This window comes from Tympanuchus pallidicinctus, unplaced genomic scaffold (assembly GCF_026119805.1).
Source record: "Tympanuchus pallidicinctus isolate F22 unplaced genomic scaffold, pur_lepc_1.0 scaffold28, whole genome shotgun sequence".
Taxonomy (NCBI): domain Eukaryota; kingdom Metazoa; phylum Chordata; class Aves; order Galliformes; family Phasianidae; genus Tympanuchus; species Tympanuchus pallidicinctus.
The window spans coordinates 1,035,643-1,057,492 of NW_026294745.1; the positions used below are offsets into that span (position 1 = coordinate 1,035,643).

Genomic DNA, 21,850 nt, shown 5'->3' on the forward strand with positions numbered 1-21,850 from the left:
CCAAAGGTTGAGGTGAACAATATCTTCTGACCATCAACCTGTGTTTTTTCTCTCTCTTGGTGTGTGTGTGTGTGTGTGTGTGTGTGTGTGTGTGTGTGTGTGCTATCCTCCAATGACTTGTAAAAAATCAGAGATGGGGGGAGTAGGTAATATCTTTTTCTTTTTTTCCTCCTGCCTCTGACTGGGATTCAGATATCAATAGAACCCTCAAACCAGTTTGCAATGTATGGTAACTTTTCCTGGTGTTTGAATCACATCATCAACGTGAGCCACAGGTAGAAAGGCTAGGAAGGTCACACTAAACTTTCTCTCAGTGTAAACAACATACCAGATGCAGTGGAAATGCTAAGTCACAGAGTGAAGCAGTGATTGAGCACCTGGTGGGAAGGCAGGGCCAACCCAGGGGAGCTCAGGTGAATGCAGTGTACCTGAGTGACCAGCAGGGGTGGTGCCAGGATCCACCTGTTCCCAGCCCTTATTTGGGGGTTGGCAGTGGAGATGAGGGTATCTCTTGTTGAGGCTTCTACACACCTGAGGCCCTTCAAATGTAAGCAGCTCTTTTTTTTCCATTTCTGTATCTCTGGCTGCTGCATTTGAGCTCATTTTCATTTCCTGTAGCCAAAGGCTTTGCCACCCTGCTATTACCAAACCGTTACAGCATTACACTGGAGAAATAATTAGTAGGGGAATGGAGGGATGTTCTGGAAGGAAAGAATTCTGTGTTATATTTTCAACAGTTCAGACAGTCTCAAAATACTGTAGTGACTGTGATCTTCATTGCTTTCTATGTTGAAAGAAACTATTGCCTGGTAATTGTAAATGGTGCATCAGGAACTAAGCCAGAAATCTGTTCTGCTTTTTCACAAGTCCATTGAGATTTTGTTCTTACGAATTTTGTTAAGTGATTTTGTTACTTTTGTTAAGATTTTGTTAAGTAATGCTTTTTTTTTTTCTTTAGCTCTGGTTTAAATATCCTGTATCCTGGAGAAGCAGAAATCAATAATTTGTTGAAATTGGTCTTAACTGAAGGTGAGAATCTTTAATTGACACGTGAGAGTTTGTATTCCTAATTGAAAATAAAATACAAAAACACTTCTCAACCTTTTGAGGGAGACCAGTTCAGAATACAGAGTACTGGTGTGTTTTGAACCCAGGCTCTTCTAGGAAATTACAGAATGCTTCAGTTTCTGAAGCTGCCTTCTGAATGGCTGTGTGTGCAAAAGAAAATCTGTCTCACTTGAGCAGCTGCTTGAAGTTTGAAGGGTTTAAATCTGTTGTCTGCCAGTGTTAATGATTTTTTTTTCTGGTCTGGCTGATAGTTTCGAACCATTTAGAAGCTTGTTACCTGGCAGTTACACAATGACCAGAAGTAATTTTAGTCCTCATTAGAAGAGATATTAATCTTTCTACTTTGAGCGTGAAATAGAAGCCTGTACCAAAAGCAGCTGATGCATGGTAATTTATTACTTCATAGCAGTGCGTTCAGGTGTTACAGTCATTGGAATTTAAAACAGTGCTGTGTGCACAGTGAGGTTTAGGTTCATAATATCAACAGCCACTGGGGTTGCAGTGCAAATGTAACCTTTACTGAGAAGTAAGATTCCTGAGGAAATAAACCAACATTTTATGGAGTTTATTTTTGCAAAATATTGTTGTATTCTGTTTTAGGAGAGAGAAATAGTGGTCTCTCTCAACTTCGAGACGTCATCCTGACAAATCTAGCAGAGCAGCTTCAGAACAACAGATTTGGGAGTGAAGATGATGATCATTATAGGTAAAATAAAACAATGTGCTTGCATTTCCCTGGCTTATCGTGTTGTATGTTTCTGTTATTTGCTCTAGGTAAGCTTGGATGAAATTCTGCTAGTTACTTGTTATCTCTAGTAGCAGTGGGACTTGAAATATCTCTGTGTGGTTAGGATTAGAGCCAAAGAGGGAGGCTGGTTTGGGGCTTTAGGGGAAACCAGAGAATTCGGTGCATGAACTTGAGTTTGGATACCTTGATGCTTACCATGCAAATGGTAACTGTAGGTGATAGTTCTCTATTGCAATTCTGTGGCACTGCTCTCTGTATCTCTGTTAGGTTACTTTTCAGCAGTAAATCTACCTGTTCAAAGTTGGGAGGAATCTTGTTGTTAAATGTTCTGGTTTGCTTGGTTTGCTTTGTCTCTGAATCTCAAATGGAACAGATTCTTGTTTTGGTGTGATTTTATGAGAGAGCTTTGACAGACATTTGATGTGGGCTGTAAAAAAAACAAAAACAAAAAAAAAAAACAACCCACTAATTAGATTGTTAACTTTTTTTTGCATCTTTCCTGCATTTTAAAGACTAAATGATGAGCTGTTGCACTACATTCTCAAGATTGTTGTCCGAGAATCTTGTGTCTTAATCACCAAGTGCCAAACTGTATCTAAAGATGATTTTCAAAGGCTTCTTTCAACTGTGCCTGTAAGTAAAATGTATTTTGATCAAGTTGCCCTTGGCTTCTTTTCCTCCTTAAATCCATCATCTTTACTGAATATATCGAGGTGTGATTTTTGTGGCTGTGTGTCTTAACAAATACAGCAAAAGAAAATCTTTTATGCTATGCATTAACAATTTCTCCTGACGAAGTAAATCAAACGGTGTATGCTAACAGCTAGAATAGGTTTATAAGTGGATATGTTTTCCCACTGCTTTGATAGCTGTCTCAGTCTAAAGGAAGTTTGTCTATCATTAGAACTTCATGGCAACATGGAAACAAACTCCTTTTTGCTTGTCCTTCTCCTGTGCTTTTTTCTTTTATACTTGTAAGTAAAAGGATTGCCTGAATCAAGTTTGATTTAAGTGTTTAGATAATGTGAAGTGTACTTATTTATGTTAAAGGCTGCATCTTCATGCTTGCGGTATCTGATGGCTGTGCAGAACCACCTCCTCAGTAACACTATTTTGATTAAACCTGATGAGAACGATGACAGTGACAGCTCCTTACAGGGAGAGACATTGAAGGTACAGGTAAACACCAAGTTTTATTCCAGCATGGCTCTCTACAGTCAGTGTTCCTCTGACTCCTCTTGTTTCTACAGTGCATTCTCTTGAAGCTGTTTTGAAAGTTCTTTTCCTCTCAGTATAGTTATGTTGCTATGGATTTCTGTTTTCCCTGTTCTTCAGCTGAAATGTCTGAACTTCACTCTTGTAATGTTAGTGAGAGCAAATGCTTCCCCAAATGTGTGTCATGAGGATAAGAATGTATTGTCATAGACATATGCTAGTCAGTGCCTGGGGGTCGTTTCTGAATGCATTTCCCTCCCCCCTCTTTTCTCCATATCATCTAGATGGTACCATAAAAAGTACTTTTCAGATTTACATAGAAAGGGATTTTGTCATTTACCTTACCAAGCATCTGGATTTTTGTAGTTCTAACTACAAAGCGTGTGTGTGACCATCTTTGTCTCCATGTAAGCCATCATTGGTCATGTGAAATAGCATGAATAGCATTAGAACAAGGTTAAAATGTTATGTCATGTTACTGCTGGAATAGTCTTGAATGAACTCACAGTAGCTGTGTTTGTCCTGGTGTGCAGGCTGCCTTATAGCTTTTATAAAGCAATACGTCCTCTATAGTAGCATTGACTTCTGAGTTTCTGATACTGCTTGTTAAGCTGGCTTTGTCTGCTTCTCTTTGAGACTTTGTGTGCTTGTAATCCACAGCAGGTGAAAGTTATTTGTTCAGGCTCATTGAGTAAATGCTAAATACTGTAGTACATCTCCTGTCTCGCCATTCACCGTGTTCTCGTTCAGTTTCTCTCTCTGCAGTGATCCTCATACCTGCTAGGACATTCTGTCACCAGTGCTGTACCTTGGCTGGCTAACAGCTCTCTCCTGTGCTGGACTTGGGGATTCCTTTCCTCTAGAAACTGGATGTGCATCCTGTAATGTGCACCTAGTTTCTCCCAGCACTTTGGGGCTTAGCATTAATCAAATTTAAGTCTTGGATGAATCTGCTGCTGCGGGCCTGCCAGGTCACATTATCATTATTTTTGTTTGGAAATCCATCGTTTTTTCAGTTGCTGCTTTTTTCTGTTCTCTAAGAATTTAAGTATCTTAACTCTCTTTGTACCCAGGAGCTGAAGACCAGCATTTTGTCTCTTGCTACACAAATTCTGACGGGATGTGATGAAGTCTTAGAAATGCTGCAGCAAGTCACTACAGCACTAATAAACAGTGATATTGCTGACAGAGAACAAAGGTAAGGCAAGTAAATGTGAAAACAGTGAATAGTTGCTTCCTGCAGCCTATTGTGCAAGCACAACTAGAACTTCTTATTCTGTATGCCATAACTTCAAATTTGAATGTGTAGGAACTGTTTGTTAATATAACATTTGCTCAGCACTTATTGTTTAAAGAATTTAGAGTCAGGCTCTCCATGACAGAACTACTAGCGCTAATAATCAACATAATAATAGACACTATTCAAACTGATCAGTTTTCAGTCAGTGGCAGTGGTATTTATGAGTGGGATAACCGAAAACAATCTGATTTCTCAGCTGGCAGCATCCTCAGAAGCTGTGTGTGCTAGGAAGCTGGCATACATACTGACCTGAGCTGTGTCGATGGGGCTTTCATCCCATCCAAAGGGAAGCTTATCGTTTTCTGAGTAATTATTAAACTCTTGATTTACTGTTCTCTGCTTTGTTGCTTAGTAGTTGACATCAAAATTGGGATGCTAACACTTTGGAGGAATTGTAATGTCATCAAGGCTCTCATCGAGTTAGGTGTTTTAAATGCAGTATAAATGTTTTCTGATTCCTTGATCACTTGCTGCCTGTTAAACAGATTACTTGGGATAGTAGTGATTCTATATGTTATGAAGTAGTTGTTATTATGTAACCTTGATTATTTCAGATTAAAAGGCCTGGAACAAATTACAAAAGCTACTATGCTTGGTCATCTGCTTCCTGTCCTTCTGACATCTCTGATGCATCCAAATTTGCAAACTCTAACCATGGCTGATGCCTTGATGCCTCAGCTGGTGCAGCTGGTTCTCTATACAAGTCAGGTATGGCCTTTGTGTCAGCAGCTGTCTACGTGGTACAAAAGATGTTGCATGCATGTTCTAAGACTGTAGGTTTTTGTTAACTTTCTGCAGGAAGTGATGCACAGATTATGATTAAAGAACTGCTCAGCTAAAAGCTGATGTACCAAGTAATCATTAATTGCCTTTAAGAATATAAATGTAATTCTTAATAAGCTTTAGTAACAAGATCTTAGTGATTGGCTACTTGCATGTTCCTAACATCCTATGTTTTGTCCTGCAGACTGCACTGCTGCTTAAAACTCAGTCTCCAGTTTTCTCAGAACTGAACAGTTCTCCCAGTGGTGTGTCAGAACAGAAAGGGAAATTGTTACATGATGAGAGGTGATTTCACATTTGAGTCTTTTTCATGGGGTAACCCATAAACTGTAACGTTCACATGACTGTCGCTGTGGGATAAATCTTAGAACGGTGGTCTGAAAGGAAACACCAGTCCATCAGTTCTGCAGTGCTCCATAGGGCTGACTGGAAAATATAGAAGCCTTTACAAAACAAAAGTGGTTCATTCTAAAATTGCCTTGCGTATAGAATTCAATGGTTGATCTCTTCAGGATGTTTGCACGGTGTCTGCTTTGTTGCTTTTTTTTTTTTCCTCAAGCATTAGGAGTTAATTCCAAATGCTGCTCCTAGAATAGATTAGGTTAAAGGATGACCATCATGAGAAGATGGCTCATGAGGTGCAGTATTGAGGCAGTATGGCTTAGGCATGAAGTGGTTTACTTTATAGTGAGAAATGTAACAGTTCTAATTTCTGCATTAAATTCTGGTCTGAACTCAAAGCTGTACTATTTTTGTTTAGGACAGAAAGATTCAGCTAAATTGAATAAAATATGCTTATGTCTATTTGCAGTACTACAGAACGTGTGCTATCAACATGAGATAATGTACAATATTCTACATGAAAACTCCAAAGTTTTCTTCCCCTTCCTGAATTCCAACCTTCAGTGAAGCACAAAGTATATTTTGTGGCAGTATAAGCAACCTTGCTGTTCCAGAGGGATTTTTATTTAGTCTTGACAATCATATATTACAATCTCTGTCTAGTTTTGTTTGCTTATTGTTTATGCTTTCCGATATCCAAATTAAGTGTACCAGAGGGAAAAGCTCAGATGTGATGAGTTGGAGTTATCAAAGTTATTTCTAATGTAGACAGTTCATGCTGTTTAAATTCAGCACGTTCTTTGTATCAATACAGAGAGGTGTTTTCAAATACTGTGTGGTTTGAATATATGGCACAAACCCACGTGTGAATTCTAGGACTAATTTCCCACTGTTATTTCAGAATGCTGGAGGAGAAAGAAGAGCCAGGTTTTCTTACAGGCTTGAAGATCCCTGCTCCTTGGGCTGCTGGGAAGACTGTAGAAACAGTTCATCCGGTCAGGGATAACTATAAATTTAAGGAAACTGTGCACATACCAGGAGCCCGCTGTTTGTATCTTAGATTTGACAACAGATGTTCTTCACAATATGATTACGATAAGGTAAGCCCATGCCAACTCAAATTCTTTTTGTGTGTATTGCTGTCAGCAGCACTGTTTTCATCTTTTCTGCCCCTCAGCTTTCTGGGTGTTTTACTGCCAGTGGTCAGGATAGCAAAGGAGGTTTTTATTGGCAGAAGATGAACGTATGCTGTAATGTCACAGTCTGCTTGCTTTTATGTTCTGAAGTACAGGGATGCTGAGGGGTTATTTCTTATATTGCACAAATGTGAATAACTTTTCAAAGGAGTTCTTGAGTTTCATCTTAGCACAGAGAAGACTAGATTCAAGTGTTATATAATGCAAAAACATTAACGTGAAGAGGTACTGAGATGGAAGATAAATGATTCCTATTTCATTTCTATTATTCTTGTAGAAACAAAAAGCGTGTGCCCAATTCCTCTGGTGTTGGTTCAGAACACAGTAACCAATGGTTGTAGATTAGCAGCAAGAATTTTCTTCTAAGCATTAGACTCTGTTTATGACAAATATTCACCACAGATGTCAGGAATGGTAGTAATTAGATACTGAGAGATGTACTCCAGAGGTACAGGCCTTTTTTCCCTTTCATAACCATTTCATGATGGCTCAGATTCTCAGGGTGCCTTCTTATTCTTGTTGTTCAGTTTTCCTTACTAAAATTTAAACTAGCTGCCTACTTTGTAGATCAGTACAGTTTACTTAAATTGGGCAGACCTGGAATAGTTACTTTTTCTGGTGATAAATGGCTTGTTTATGTGAATTAATGTGTCTTCAATTTCAAGAAAGAAGTTGATAGAACTGTTGGATTTTTTTTTTCCTTAAGAAATCAGAGATACTTGTGCAGCTTTCTAATTGTTGCCATGTATTCCTCAGTATTGCAGATGAATATCCTGCAATACTGACACTCCCCACTGTTGCTCACGACTGGTTGAGTTCCTCCAGAAAACTTTGGGCCTCATCATGCTCCCAGTGAAGTGGCTGATGAAACACCAGCTTCGATGGGAGCAGGATCAATCCCTTTGTTTTAAGAGAGGCTGTATGTTCTGGTTGGCTCAGCGTGAGGACTGGAAGTTAGGATTTTTCCTGGTTGTGCTGCTGACTGGCAGTGTGACCTTGGGGACAAGTCACTGAACTTCCTCTCTGCCTCAGTTTCCCCATCTGTAAAATGGGGATAATAATACTTGCCAACTCCCCTCACAAGGCTGTTGTGAGGATTTGTTAATGTAGATAAAGCGCTTTGAAAATATGAAGCGCGGTGTAAGTGCTAAGTATTATTATTATTATTAGATTTTCTTGTTTTTCTCTTACAGTCTAACAGTGTATTTTATGTTTTGAAGTTGGTGATCTATGCTGGTCCTAACACAAACAGTAGGAAGGTTGCTGAGTATGGAGGCAATACACTGGGATATGGCAGCCGTAGTGTCTTAGGAACTGGTTGGCCGAAGGACTTAGTAAAGGTACAGTATTACAATCCACAATATTCCACATAGAAAAATCCTCTTTGGGAATCATGTCAACGCTGTTTTAACCCTTTTAGCAATGAAGTCCAAGCTTTTAAGTGTTAGGATTTTCCATGATCAGAGCTCTTCTTAAGTGGGCTGCTATTTCCAAGGACGTATCCGTAAACTTGTCCATCTGTTGTGTGTGATGCTTCCCTTTGAGCTTATCTGTTTTACTTACTGCGTCTTACTGGAACTCGTTAGAGGTGGCTTCCAGTCCTGCAGCCTCTGGCACTGCTGTTCTCATGCGTACGTCTGCATGGGTTGAATTCTGGCCCTGTCTGAGGCAGTGCATGTTTTCTTAGGATTGCTATTTTCTCAGTTTTTGTTTTTTAGGTTTTGCAAACATAACAACTTTCCAACCATTTGTGTTGGGTTTTAAAATTACATCAGATGCTTTTTGCTGTAAAACTTGATTAAAAAAAATGCCTCATGCTTGTCAAAACTTCAGTATTTCAAGAGTTTTGTAGTACATTCCCTCATACTGTATGCCACGTGTTGGCTCTTTTCTCACACGTTTGTGCTCCTGTGTTGTCCCATATGAGAACTGAGCTTATATACCTAACCAAATAGAATTGCCCAAAGAAGAACATGAAGTGATGATCTGGAAGGCCATCCCAGACAGTTGTTTGTAACAGTGGGATTTTGGTGAATTTTCAGGCCTTGATTCTTTGTGATATTCTTTTAGCAAAATCTTCTACTAATGCCTTGACATTCTGCTCCTTGAAGAGCTTGGTTGTCTTCCCACCTTGCATGACTTTTGCAGACAAATGACAAAAGCATTTTGATGAAAAATGAGGCTGCGTAACGCGAACTGACCCGATAAATTCTTCTTGTGATTCTCCAACAACTTTTCTTTGTTGCTTTACTATGCTTAGCCAACGGCAAAGTTAAAATCACATAGTCCACTAAAAGATGCTCTTACAGAAAGGAAATCTATTTTTAAAATCTGAGTATGCAATTGGAGATAAAAGAAATGCCTAAATAATGTTCATTAAAAACATTAATCCGTAAAATAAGCCACTTTTATGAAAAGCTTGTTTGTTTGCCTCAATTCTTAATTAAATCTCCTGTTTGTGTTTGTTCTTTTTTTTTTTTTCCTTCCTCCTCCCCTTCAAAATTTTAAGGTGGAAGGAGATACAGTCACCTTCTCCTTTGAAATGAGGAGTGGTCGTGAGCACAACACTCCAGACAAAGCTATGTGGGGCTTTGCTTGCACTGTTCGAGCACAGGTACTCAAACATGACAGGTTCAGCTTAAATCTATCTTCTGTTACGTACTTGAGATCAAATAGAAATGTACTTAAAACTGAGGTTAAATGTTAAAATTCAGAACAGTAATAGCTTATTTTGGACACGTGTTTAGGTGTGTAGGATCTAAGTTTTAGCATCCTTAACTCGAGGTGCCCTTTGGCATGTAGCATTCCTAATGTTTTATGAAGACAGTTATCACCAAATGTGTGTCTCGTGTCATTGGAGGTGGCTGGGATGAAGTCACATTAGCATCCATTGCTGTTTATAGATGAGAATTTCTCTACAGAAATGATTATAACAATACCAGGCTGTAAAGGAGAGTGGGGGGAACTTGAATCCTGCTACTGAGGAGTGAGGACTAGGCCTGTGTGATGAGAGAGAGTCGGGCCAAGGGCTGACTGAACCAAAACCACCTTCGCTGTTTGTTTATTTGTTGCTTTGAGTTATTCTGAATACGTTGCTTTTGATCATGGGAGCGTTTTTTCAGTACCTCTCTCCATAAGAGATACTGTTTTGAGGGAGGGACTTTGTGGGGTGGTGCAACTCATTGCTGTTCCTACTGCAGGAGTCTTCAGAGGACGTGTCAGGAGGCCTGCCCTTCTTAGTTGACCTGGCACTTGGCCTTTCTGTGTTAGCTTGTTCTATGCTTCGGATTTTATACAATGGGCCAGAAATTACCAAAGATGAAGAAACCTGCCAAGAGCTTCTGAGATCTAAACTATTACAAAGGTAAACAGGCAAACATTTCATCTGACGTTGCGTTTTCTGAAGGAAGATTTTGTAGTTGTGCTCAAATCCCATGTTTAAGGTGTGATGCAGAGTTTGTTCAGCGATTCCGTGTTGCTCAAAATGGAGGAAATATTCTGTAGAACAGAGGTTTCCTTTAGAGTAAGGAGAGGAGAACTGGGGCGTGTGGCTTTTATCGAACTTAGTGCTGTGAAATAAAGCTGTGTATAAATCCTTGTAATGTTTTTGCCTCTAACACTTCTTTCTGAATGAGGAGGGAGGTTTTGAGGGGAAAAAAACAGAACCCACATCCTTTTCTTGTTGACTTGTGTTTTCAGGTGCCAATGGCAGGTGGAAGCTAACGGTGTAATATCTCCAGCCCTTACACCAAGTCCTTCTCCACTGCCTCTTACTATAGATGAGGACAGAGAATTTACCTATCCTTCTGATGTGCTAGTGCCTCCCATTGGACACTATTTTGATCTGCCTAGGATTAGGCTGCCTCCAGGAATCATGATTAAACTCAGGGAAATTTCTGGACGTGCTCGGCCTCAATTTAGACCTAGCATAAAGTAAGTAGTCATTGCTTTATTTTTTTAACTTGGTTTTTGTTTCAGATGTTTGGTACCAAAGTATTTATTAAAAAAAAAAACAACAAAAAACTGCATATCAGCTTGGTGGTGTGTATCTGATGTGCTGTACATAGCTGTCTGTCACTGCAGTGCCTAGCAAGCTGTCAATGTGAGTTGTCCAAGTTTGTCTGTTATTTTTGCTTAATCAGCTTGGCTTTGCTTCTAACCCTAGGGAAGTGATTCAGCCCGAAGTAATGGAGGAGATGGTAGTTTCATGTGTGATTAAACATCTGAATTTGGTGGATGCACTCCAGTCCCTGATAAACTTCCAGTATCAGGAAGAACATGCAGAAGAATATGATTTACTTTGTAAAATTATGGGAGAGACTTTTAAGAAGCTAAATGCCATGGAGAGACAATTACAGGTACAAAACTATCAAATAAAAGGGTTTTTTAGTTTGTTTGAGAATAAAGATGTATCAGGAACATGTTAGAAATCTAAAAATGCAGGAAGTAGGTTTTTTTCTTCATAGAGCCCTTGTATTCCTTAAGAGTAGGCATCTGCAGTGTTATTTATTTCTTCAGAGCGTGGCTGAGCTGGAGCAGAAGTGGCAGAGTGAGGTCGATGACGCCATGCATGGGAAGCTGGAGAACAACGCTCCCTTCTTCTATGATTATCACTTCAATGAGGTAAAGCATTGTGGCTGCTGTGTGTGCTCATGCTTCTTACTGCTCTCTCAATACACATTCATCCTTTTCCTTCACTTTGATTAGAGCAAGATGAAAGAACTGGAACTTCTGTGTTCTATGAAGGAAGTTTCTTTTGATGGAAGTGATCTTGAGAATGTGGTCCTGGCATTGAGGTTGGTAGCTGGATGCTGAGCACACTGCATTTTAAGTCGTGAAGTTTCTGTGAGTTCTGTAAGGAACTGTGTGGGGTTGAAGTTTGCATTTGTGCATAAAATGCTTAATGAGGTTGGCCTTTAAATCTCAGCACGCCCTCTGACACTTATGGCTGCTTTTTCACACCGTTTTTAAATGTTTTCAAAACAATTACTAAATTCATTGAAAGGCTTGGGAACTTAAAGGGGAAAAGCAATCTTGGGAAACAAAAACATTCAAATGAACTTCCAAATACAAATATAAATGCAAATACTTCTAGTTTTCCTGCCTAAACATATTAATATTAGTCTCTATAGCTGTGAATACTGATGTAACAAATTGTTTAGTTATTACCTTTTTCCTGCTTTGTAGGCATAAATAATATTGTGTCGCTGTCTTTAAAATATTTCTTCTTGTAGTATTTCAGAAGGCATTACAACGTAATTGAGTAATTCTATTTATCACAATCTCAGGGAGAAGTTCTTTCAAGAGGTGAATTCACTGATACAGAGGACTTACCACCCCCTAGCAAAAACAAAAGCATTAGTTAAAAGCTTGATGAACAGGGCAGAGCTGTTGCTGCACGTCACCATTGCAGCCCAGTCTGGTATCACAAGAAGTATATCTGGAACCCCTGCAGAGACTCCAGGTAAATGTCTCACTACTGGTATTGTACTTCTTTCTTATTTTCCTCTGTCTCGAAGGCGTAATTTATTCCTCTTCTTCTCTTCCCTCAAAACTGAACGTGTTTACTTTTTCAAATTAAATCAGCTCTTCTACAGTAAATTAAGTTGAGCTTTTGTTTTCTTCGTTGTTGCTATAATGATTTTCAAAAGCAGTTTGTAAATAACCTACTACACCAGGAGTAATGTGCTTTCATGTTATGTAATATTGCAGCCTGTAAGTCTGCATCTGAAACAAAAGTGATATCTCACGCGGTGCGCCAGCCCGTCTTCCTTCGCAGTATGTCAGCACCATCTGACTTAGAAATGATTGGTAATGAAGATATCGAGTTTGCTCGATCAAGTCAAAGGTACACAAGGCTTTATTCAACTAAGCTGCTTCACAATAACATGGCTTGTGGTGGTAAAAACTTATTATTATAAACTTTGCAAGCGTATCACTTGTTCTTTTTAAAACGGTGTTAACTATCTGTTCTCATGTCTAATATTGTGTGTTCTTTAGGCGGCGCCACGTTACCAGCCACAGAAGCAGCTCTTTCACTCTTCTGCAATCGCTGGCCATTGAGGATAGCAGAGATAAACCTACATACAGTGTCTTACTGGGGCAGCTCTTTGCTTTCATTGGAACTAACCCTGACCAAGCGGTATGCCCTTTTCAATCTGCTGAACTGCCCTGCTCTGGAATTCAAACTCCTGTTTGCTGAGGTGCCTTGCTTGTGTCTCATTAACAACCCAATGTTGTAGGTATCCAGCAGCAGTTTTCTGCTCGCTGCTCAGACGAGGTGGCGGCGTGGCAACACAAGGAAGCAAGCTTTAGTGCATATGAGGGAGCTGCTGACTGCGGCCGTGCGGGTCGGTGGGGTGACGCACCTCGTGGGCCCTGTGACCATGGTGCTTCAGGGAGGACCAAGGTTTGTAGCTCTGAAAATAATACTGTGGTCTCTAGGAAATGGCAGATTGCACTGCGTAAGACAAGACCGTGAGAAGCCTCTCGAAGGTTGAGAGATCAGGTTTGCAGAACTGAGCTTGTAACGCCTGCTTGCGTTGGGCTTTGTAGGATGAAAAACTTCCTCAGTGCATTTATTTGGCGGTAGATTTCTTTCATTTCATGCTGAGGTGATGCCTCCAGGTATAGGGTATTATCTGAACTGACACTAAATTCACTTTAATAAGGCACTGTCAGTAAATGTAGCCACTACTAATACTGTGTCATCTAAATTTGGTAAATGTTTTGCAAGTATTTTGTTACCTGACTTTGGTCATATTTTAGGTAAAACTCCTATGCTGTCTCGTTTACGTGTATTTCATATTGGGGGAAAAAAAAGATTTGCAGTTTATTTCTAAACATTCTTTGGGTAACTCATAATATTATAACTTTTGTAAAGCCATGCTTGGAAGTGTGCTTTATTTAACTTAGAAAACCATTATTTCACGTGTCTTACCACCAACAGAATCGAAGAGCTGACATGTGGAGGGATGGTGGAACAAGTCCAGGAAGCTTTTGGGGAGACGATGACGTCCGTGGTCTCGCTGTGCGCTCGCTACCCCATTGCTTGTGCAAATAGCATTGGCCTCTTATGCACTATCCCTTACACAAGGTATGAATGTTTCATACAGAAAGGGAAGGATCTGCACTTGTCCTTATTAGATTTTTACTTTAAGGGAGAACGTTTTAGGGAGAACGTAGTATAAATATATTCCTCCTTATAAAAGAAAACAGAACTTTCTCAGAATTTTTTTCAAGTTTTCTCAGTGTAGGATTTTTTTGTGGTGAGGGTAAGGAAGAAATGAAACCATCTTGTTCTGCAAAGTAATTAATTGCTGAGTTAAGAGCAAGCTGTTGGTTCTTCTTGGATCTATTGTTATTGACTGGAAAGTTACTTTGGTAAAATCTGAATTTCTCTTCTCATACAGGAGTGAAGAGAAGTGTTTGGTACGTAGTGGTCTGGTGCAGCTTATGGACAGGCTCTGCAGCTTAAGCAGCCAGGCAGAATCCAGTTCAAATGAAAAACAGACCAAGAAGCAGAAGGTGGCCACCATGGCTTGGGCTGCCTTTCAGGTGCTGGCCAATCGCTGTGTTGAATGGGAGAAAGAAGAAGGTAGGAATGCTGCCAGCTGGCCTTACGTTGGTGTGCTTTATAGTGTGAGAAGTGGCTTAAGTGTGGATTTAAAATAGTGTTCTCTTACTGCTAACTTCATGGCTTTTTTTTCCTTATACAAATGGATACAAAAATAAGTTGGCTTTCTTGTTGGTGTTCTCTGGGGTTTTGTGTTTTTTTGTTTGTTTGTTTGTTTTTTTGTTAATTCTTCTGTAGTCCGAGGGCTCTTTTGTGTTCTCATTTTTTTGGGTAATTGTTTCTGCTTCAGACATGAAGAAAAACTTCTTATGCAGTGTATCCGTTTTTCCTGCATGAAGAAAACTGTGTTTTAACCATGCCTGTAGGACTGTGTATGTGCTGTGGTAACTTCATGTCTGCCACTTGGCTCTGCCCATGTGTGACAGAGCCCAGACACCTTGCGTGACCGTTTGTGTGTTCCTCCTGTGCTGGGATTCGCATACATGTACAGGCACACGGCTGTTTCCTGATTGGATGCAGATGTTGTATTTGTTGTATTAGGCTTTATTTTTACTTTAGGTGGTGATGTTTTATGTCTAAATGTGCTGTGGCCAAACAAATACATGACTATATTTGGTGTATGGGAACAGAACTTGTAGTTCTGTACGTTTGTCTTTGTTGTTTCTAACTCTGTGCTCTTGAATTGCTGTTAAAGGTGGTTCAACAGAAGCTGTTCACTCTGGCCTGGCTCGTCAGGTCTCCAGCCTTCTTACCAATCACCTTGCACGAGCTACAGAGTGTTGTGGTAATCAAGCTGCAGGAAATGATGCGCTTCAAGATGTTCTCAGTCTTCTTAATGACCTGTCAAGGTACTAGGGCTTTGTTTGTGACTTTTTTTTTCTATGTATGAAAGCAGGTGGGTGTTCTTTTTCTTCAGTTGTTTTTGACATATCAAAGGTAAGGTAACTTTCAAATCATTGTATGAACTGAGCCTTATTTGGACTTGGTTTCTAAACGGTGCTATCAAGTGTTATGGTTGTAGTCTTTTCAGATGGATTTTTTAATTGCCTTTTAAATAATAAATTTGTCTTATTGCAATCAAGTATTCCTTTCTTTTTTTAAGCAGCAGTTCTTTTTCTTTCCCCCACTTTCAGGAGTCACATAGGTAAAGCAATCCTGAGCCAGCCAGCCTGCGTGTCCAAACTTCTCTCGCTTCTCTTGGATCAGCGTCCCTCCCCAAAGCTGGTTCTTATAATCCTTCAGTTGTGTCGTGCTGCTCTACCTCTCATGAGTGTTGAAGACTGTGGAAATGTAGAACTGCCTCCCTGGAGTTACTCTGTGCCCTCCCTGAACAGTGAACAAGATGATCCCGGTGACCCAGCCTCCAAGATTGCATCTCTGCTCTTAGCAAAGCTGGCAGACTATGTAGTACCAGGTACCACCATCTTCTGGTGTCGTGCTAATTTGAGAAATTGCTAAAAAAGTCTGGCAGAAGGCTTCAGTAGGAAAAGGTGCATGATATGTCGGTGTTCAAAGATCATGGTATTTCTGTCACACTCTCTTGTGTTGCAGTGACATTTTAGATGCATCTTAAGGGTTTTCAGCATTAATTTTGAGGCCAAGAAAGTTCGTTGACGACTCGTGCTGTCTGTCTCTCTGTTTATTTGTTCATTCCTTTTCACTTCAAGGATGCCAGACGGTTCTTTCTCCAACTGCTTCTGAACCAGATACTGCTTTAGCAAAAAGCAGCCCTAAGAGTTCCATAAAAGGTGACAAAGACCCTGGAGAAGAAAGTGAGGCAGTGGATGGCAAACTTTCTATTTTCATCCATAAACGGGAAGACCAGTCATCCCATGAAGTGCTTCAGCCATTACTGAGGTAATCTGCATTCATTCATTTGGAATTAACAACCAATTCCTTTTTTCTGAAGTTCTTAAGTCCTACAGCTGTAGAAGAATGTGTGGTAGACACAGTACGAAGTGGGAAAGCAAGATGTTTTCCCAGTATGTTGTATCTCCTTGTAAACAATAAGGCAGTACAAGGATTGTTCATATGCTCAGTGTAATCCTACATGGGTGCAAATGTATACTGCTATCCTGAATCTTGAGGTAGTAGCAGAAGGAATCTAAATGTTTCTTGAACTTCAGTCTCTTGTTTTCACTATTGATCAGAGCAGCAAAGCTGAAAGAGATTGTACAAAATGTATAAAAGAAGGAAGCTGTGATGGAGTGTGTTTCCTTTTTGGCTTGGAACATGCGAATGTTTTGATATGTCTGAAAAAAGCACGTGAAAAATCAGCTCCTTAAGTGGTATTGCATCAGAAGAAGTGAATGTGTTGTCATAACTGATACTGAAGACTGAGTAGGATTTACAGAACTGTTGAAACAAAACGGCTTTAAAGCCGTATTTTTAATGCATACACTGGCTAATAACTTGCTATTACAGCTTCTTCAGTGTTGTTAATATGCAGTCGTGTCTGCCTGGATTTGGAATTTGAGATTTTGAGAGAACGATTGAGATTTGGATTTGAGAGAACGTTAAGCTGTCAACCTTCTTATCTCCTGCACTCTGCGCTGTTTGTCACATCTCTTCCTACTCAGAGGCTGTTTTGAATCCATGCCTTAAATGATGCTAAAAAGTGCATTTTTAAGTGTTATTAGCTGGAAGGTTAACTCAGCACCTGAATTGTTAGCAAATAGCTAAATTCAATAATAATTCCTTTTACAAATTAAAGTACACTTGGGTGCATCCTTAATTATCAAATATTTCTTAGTGTTGATCAGTTCTGTTGCAGAATTTGATTTGAAATCGTTTAAAGATAAGCACAATAGGTTAAATCAGTCTGTGTAGTTCAGATGCTTTTTTCCACCAATGCAAGTGAAGCTGATGTGTTCTGTGTTTGCTCTGACAGTAGCTCAGAAGGTCGCCCCTTCCGACTAGGAACTGGAGCCAACATGGAGAAGGTGGTGAAAATGGATCGTGACATGACTAAAGTAAGAAAAGAAATAGGGAATTATTGATCTGGTGACCATTGGAGTACTTGGTTTCGACTGGTATTAAATCCCTCATTGCATATTGTTGTCTGTTCTTCTTGTATTTTGCAGAACACGTAGGACAGCTCTGGATGCTGTGTTAGCAGTAGGGAGTTGTTGATGTAAATAGTGGCAAATGCAAAAATAAAATTTCAACTCATATTTTCTCTACCTGCTCTGTCGTGTTTAAGCTGCTTTAATATTCATTTTCCATAAGTGTTCAGTGCGGATTCTTGGTGTGAATTTTAAATCACCTATTTAAACTCAATTTTTGCATGTATTTTCAGATGTGCTTTTGAATGCTTGAACAGAAATAATTTTGGTTTAGCTTTTTTAGGCTTTTTTGTTCAGAAAAGAGGCTGAGCTAAGACTGGAATTTCTAAAAGCTCTCAATCCTCGTTGGTCTCTAATATTTATAGATCAATTAGAAAAATTCTCATGACTGGTAATACATACACAGAAGGATGTTTTGATGTGTTTGCAGTACTTCTATGCAGAGGGAGGAGAGTTAAATGCCAATATCGAGTAGCTAAATGGAGCTAACATTAGTATTTCTCTTCTCACAACTGCATTTTCAGAGTGGCTGCTGTGAAGTTATCACAGAAGAAGCTGCTGCAGCTCTTCGCAAGGCAACTAAGTGGGCTCAGTCTGGTCTGATAGTTAGTGTTGGGCCACCCATAGAAACTGTCAATCCAGAAGCAACCAGTGGGATGTCCAGTGGGGACAAGAAGAAGACTGCACAGACATCTATTTGCAGAGAGAGAAATTCTGAGCTTGCCAGGTAGGTCACTGGGATTCTGTACCTAGCAGACATGCTACGTTCTTATGCACCGGTACTTCTGGTGCTCTAGAAAATAGCTTGGAGATTCATAAGCTTCGTGGTTTTGTCCCATATAACTGACAGCTAATGTTCTTTCCTTCTCTTGCTTTGCACATTGTTCCCTTTGCTGTGTAGGACTGACCCTGTAAGGCCATTCATCAGTGGTCATGTTGCAAACAGCATGGCAGCAGAAGTGATTGCTTTGCTGCATAGCTTGTTGATGGCACCAGAATCAAATGCAGCTCAAATATGGACAACAACTGCTGAAAAAGTAAGTAAACAGAAGATCAGTTATCAAATTGTAATCAAGAGGACTTGACATGTTTTGCAGGAGCCACTCCTTTCCAATTTGCTATCTGTAATGCTTTTCACAGGCACGTGTGATCGCATGGCAGCTTCCCTTTCCAGTCTCTGTATCTGTCCCACCTAAGATGTCAGATATACAGTAAAAAATTATCCTGTAGCAAAGAATATATTGTTACTTGTCAGCAGCTGTAACTCTGAGAATGAATGTGTTTGCGTGGGTCTGGGTGCCTTGCTTTTGCTGGGTAGTTACTCTACCTTTGCTGTTGGGTCGTTTCAGCTGTGACCTCTGAAGGTCTCAAGTGTTGGCTAGAAAGTACACAGCACATTGCTTTTATGTTCCTGTAAGAGCAGTAACACCTAATCTGTTGCTTAAGCTGAATCCTCTAGCAAAGACTTTTGCTAAATTTGTATATATCTCTGCGATTCTAAAACTTATTAAGGAATAAAGCTGGCTTTGATGGTATTCACACTTCAGAGGGCTTAGAATGTTTGGAGTTACATAATTCACTTTGAGAACGAAAATAATTCATCTGAGACTGTGTGGGCTGGAGGCCTGGGGTGTTGGGCTTTGTTTGAATTGCACTTTGAAGTCATTATCTGGTGTTTCTGCTTCTGTCTTCAGGTTCTGTCTCGGGCTCTGATGTACATTCCACAACTTGGGAAATATGCAGAGAGTATTCTGGAGAATGGAAGTAGCAGTGGAAGGAAGCTTGCTAAACTTCAAAGAATTGCTCGACAGGCTGTAGCTGCTCTTTGTGCTCTAGGTGGCTTTAAGGAGACAATTAAAATCGGTTCTGAAGTTCAGGTAATCTCCCACCTTTCACATCTTATGCCTTTAGATGACAGTTGATTCTTTTGGCCGTGTTTTGCCTCTGCATAGCAGCAGAGCAGCGTGCAGATTGCCTGCAAACGTGAAGCAGTTTCAGTGACACTTGTGGAGACTGCAGTTGTGTGTTGAGTCTGCGAGGTGTTTAACACTCAGCATTTTGTGTCTGTGAATCCTGGAATTTATGCATACCTTCTTTGGTTGTAGGTTTTAGGTAAAGGAATAGCAGGAAGCATTGGAGTTGTGGCATCTATTAATGAACAAGAAGGTATAGCAACGGTCAAATTTCCGCCTACCGCTATAGACAGTAGAAAGACCTCACAAGCATCAGACACTTTAACTATTCCGTTATCTAGGCTCTGTGTTCCAAGATCTGAGGTACGGTAGCTTATTAAGTATAGCATGCAGTATGATATCAGTTGTGGTTTTTCTTCACTGAAAAAATTCTTCACAATACTGGCAGTTAATCTGAAGCGTGTCAAAAGTCTGTTTCATCTCTGATTAAAGCTGTTTTGCTGAAGTTTGCCTCATCTTAAACATCTCTTAACAGTATCTGTATTTAAGTTCTCATTGAAGTAATATGAGTATTCATCTTTTGGTGCTTAAAGATGTTCCTTTGCGTACTGTGGCGGGGTTTCTTTTCCTTCTTTGGCTGGGGTTTGGTGTTGGTTTTGTGATAGTACAAAATGAGCATTAACTCCAAGTAATAAAACGCCCTCATTTCGTAGAAACTAACTACTTGAATTTAACTTTTTACCGTGCCCCCCCACCATCAGGCATTGCCTCTTCATAAACTGTCCATTACTGAGAAGGTAGTACAGGCAGTCCAGTCCATGTTGCTTCCTCAGGAGGGAAGTCTATCTATTCACACCTCACTTCCTGCAACAGGAGATGGCTCAACTCCAGTAATGGCAGTGGTCCGGCTCCTTGCTGAAATAAGAACCAGGTGAGTTGTTGTTTCTGTGCTGCACTCCAGTCAGAAGTATGAGCAAACTGTGTGGGTTCTTGTAGTTCTTCTGTTGGTATTGACATGACAGGGACAGCACAGAAGTTCCTGTATGCTTCCTTAGTTACATGTAGTGCCTGGATGTTGTTGAGAATACCAGGAATGAAGTCGTACTGACAGTGCTCTGAGCAGATACCTTCGTGCAGGTGGACGCTAGCAGGGGAGGGAATGTTATCACTGTAAAAGTTCCCATAGATAGCTGAAAAAAGGCAAAGAAATACAGTAAACATTCTGTCTTTTAAAAATAGTCCAGAGTTAAATAGAGGTGAATACAGTGATGAATTCAGTGTATGCCTTTGTAATGCATAAAACATACTGTTTTTCTGTTAAGAGCATGCCTGGTGATGGCTCAGCTGTTAGAAGACAGTTCATTCTGTGAAGAATTCATTCAACAGTGCCCAGCTGCTGTAGAGGTTCTTAATTTAGTAGCACAGGAATGCAGCCCTGGTAGGTATACAGCACATCATTGCAGCTTTGTTGTCGTGTTCAGTTCAGAGACTTCTGAAATCATTTCAATATTTTGTCTTCTAGCTGCTTAGTTTATGAAAGCTACCACAGTACTGTATGTCTTGTCATAGTTGTAGAGCTGTTGTGGAAGTAATGTAAGAGCTAATAATCAGACTAAATCACTTAAGCATTAGGTATAAAGTTTAGCCAGGATATGATTACACTGTGTCACAGAAGGCACAAGTCCTTGGACTAGAGATCTGGTACACCCAAAGACTTCACTGCACTTGCTTCTATTGTAAGCTGCTCTGTATCCTTGATATTATCATTTTCTATTTATGATCTGCTTTCTGCTTTTTACAGTGGTTACCTGTGTTCCTCATTTAGCTCTTGATTTCCTTCCCTTTTGTTTAAGGATAAGCAATGAGCCCAGCAGAAGTCCTAGTTCAAGGGCAAGTTTAGGAACATTTCAGAGCCTCTCAGTAGAGGAGAAATGGTTGAGGCAGAGGATGTTAGGGTAGGAGCCAAGCGGATGATCTCTGGTGTGAAAGGGAACGTACTGATTTTTGACAGTAAGCATAAATTAATTTGACTTCCTGCTTTTTTTGTGCTGTAAGTTTGTTCAGTAAATGACCTCTGTGTCTTAACATAATAATGTATTTGCTAACAAGCAAATTAGCAAATAATTTCTAATTTAATTAGAAATTAAACGTGAGGAAAACTATTGCTTGTATAAATTGGATTCTGTCCTTACTGTTCTTTGTTAATGAGGTGAGGCAGTATTTGATTACGTATCTTAAAATGTAAATGGTGTATTTGTTTCCACTACAGCTGTGAAAATGGAATTGTTGGATTCAGAGTAACTAGATTTGCTTGGAACCTCGTGACTTGGTTTGGTTTCTTGTTACAGGGGAGAGGCTCACTGTCGTAGAAATGCAGTGTGAGAGGTTAAGGATGTTGTATCGTGACTGTGCTCGACCCCCACCTCCTCCACTCCAGGCCGACAGAAGACAGGTGAGCACAGAAGCAGAGATGAACAGAGCGCCCCTCACAGATGAGTGAGCCACTGAAGGCAGGAGCTCTGCCTGTGGCGTTGGAGCCAAGCTGGTTGAATTTCTAGAGATGTTTCATTTCGTATGAGTTCCTGTGCTGGGACGTGATGTCTTGTGGTTGTAGTTTAGTAGGTTGTGCTTACGTGCCTTTCAT

The 21,850-nt window shown here is 40.1% G+C and overlaps 1 protein-coding gene across 7 annotated transcripts in view; it reads left to right on the plus strand.

Annotated features, from left to right (window-relative positions):
• The window catches only part of HECTD4 (HECT domain E3 ubiquitin protein ligase 4), a 66,427-nt gene that overhangs the window by 22,501 nt on the left and 22,076 nt on the right, over window positions 1-21,850 (plus strand). For 3 of the 7 annotated variants that reach the window (XM_052691331.1, XM_052691333.1, XM_052691338.1), the window contains 32 exons: window positions 959-1,029; window positions 1,669-1,774; window positions 2,329-2,449; window positions 2,867-2,995; window positions 4,105-4,229; window positions 4,886-5,039; window positions 5,299-5,399; window positions 6,358-6,556; window positions 7,846-7,992; window positions 9,162-9,266; window positions 9,853-10,016; window positions 10,352-10,585; window positions 10,818-11,010; window positions 11,171-11,275; window positions 11,360-11,448; window positions 11,941-12,116; window positions 12,365-12,500; window positions 12,653-12,794; window positions 12,895-13,061; window positions 13,602-13,748; window positions 14,065-14,249; window positions 14,923-15,076; window positions 15,362-15,642; window positions 15,896-16,085; window positions 17,119-17,200; window positions 17,818-18,020; window positions 18,195-18,330; window positions 18,988-19,170; window positions 19,399-19,569; window positions 19,968-20,137; window positions 20,529-20,644; window positions 21,555-21,658. In XM_052691331.1, coding sequence (XP_052547291.1) covers window positions 959-1,029; window positions 1,669-1,774; window positions 2,329-2,449; window positions 2,867-2,995; window positions 4,105-4,229; window positions 4,886-5,039; window positions 5,299-5,399; window positions 6,358-6,556; window positions 7,846-7,992; window positions 9,162-9,266; window positions 9,853-10,016; window positions 10,352-10,585; window positions 10,818-11,010; window positions 11,171-11,275; window positions 11,360-11,448; window positions 11,941-12,116; window positions 12,365-12,500; window positions 12,653-12,794; window positions 12,895-13,061; window positions 13,602-13,748; window positions 14,065-14,249; window positions 14,923-15,076; window positions 15,362-15,642; window positions 15,896-16,085; window positions 17,119-17,200; window positions 17,818-18,020; window positions 18,195-18,330; window positions 18,988-19,170; window positions 19,399-19,569; window positions 19,968-20,137; window positions 20,529-20,644; window positions 21,555-21,658 — 4,786 coding nt within the window. The remainder of the gene's footprint in view (window positions 1-958; window positions 1,030-1,668; window positions 1,775-2,328; window positions 2,450-2,866; window positions 2,996-4,104; window positions 4,230-4,885; window positions 5,040-5,298; window positions 5,400-6,357; window positions 6,557-7,845; window positions 7,993-9,161; window positions 9,267-9,852; window positions 10,017-10,351; window positions 10,586-10,817; window positions 11,011-11,170; window positions 11,276-11,359; window positions 11,449-11,940; window positions 12,117-12,364; window positions 12,501-12,652; window positions 12,795-12,894; window positions 13,062-13,601; window positions 13,749-14,064; window positions 14,250-14,922; window positions 15,077-15,361; window positions 15,643-15,895; window positions 16,086-17,118; window positions 17,201-17,817; window positions 18,021-18,194; window positions 18,331-18,987; window positions 19,171-19,398; window positions 19,570-19,967; window positions 20,138-20,528; window positions 20,645-21,554; window positions 21,659-21,850) is intronic. The other 4 variants (XM_052691334.1, XM_052691335.1, XM_052691332.1 and 1 more) reach the window with 3 other exon arrangements.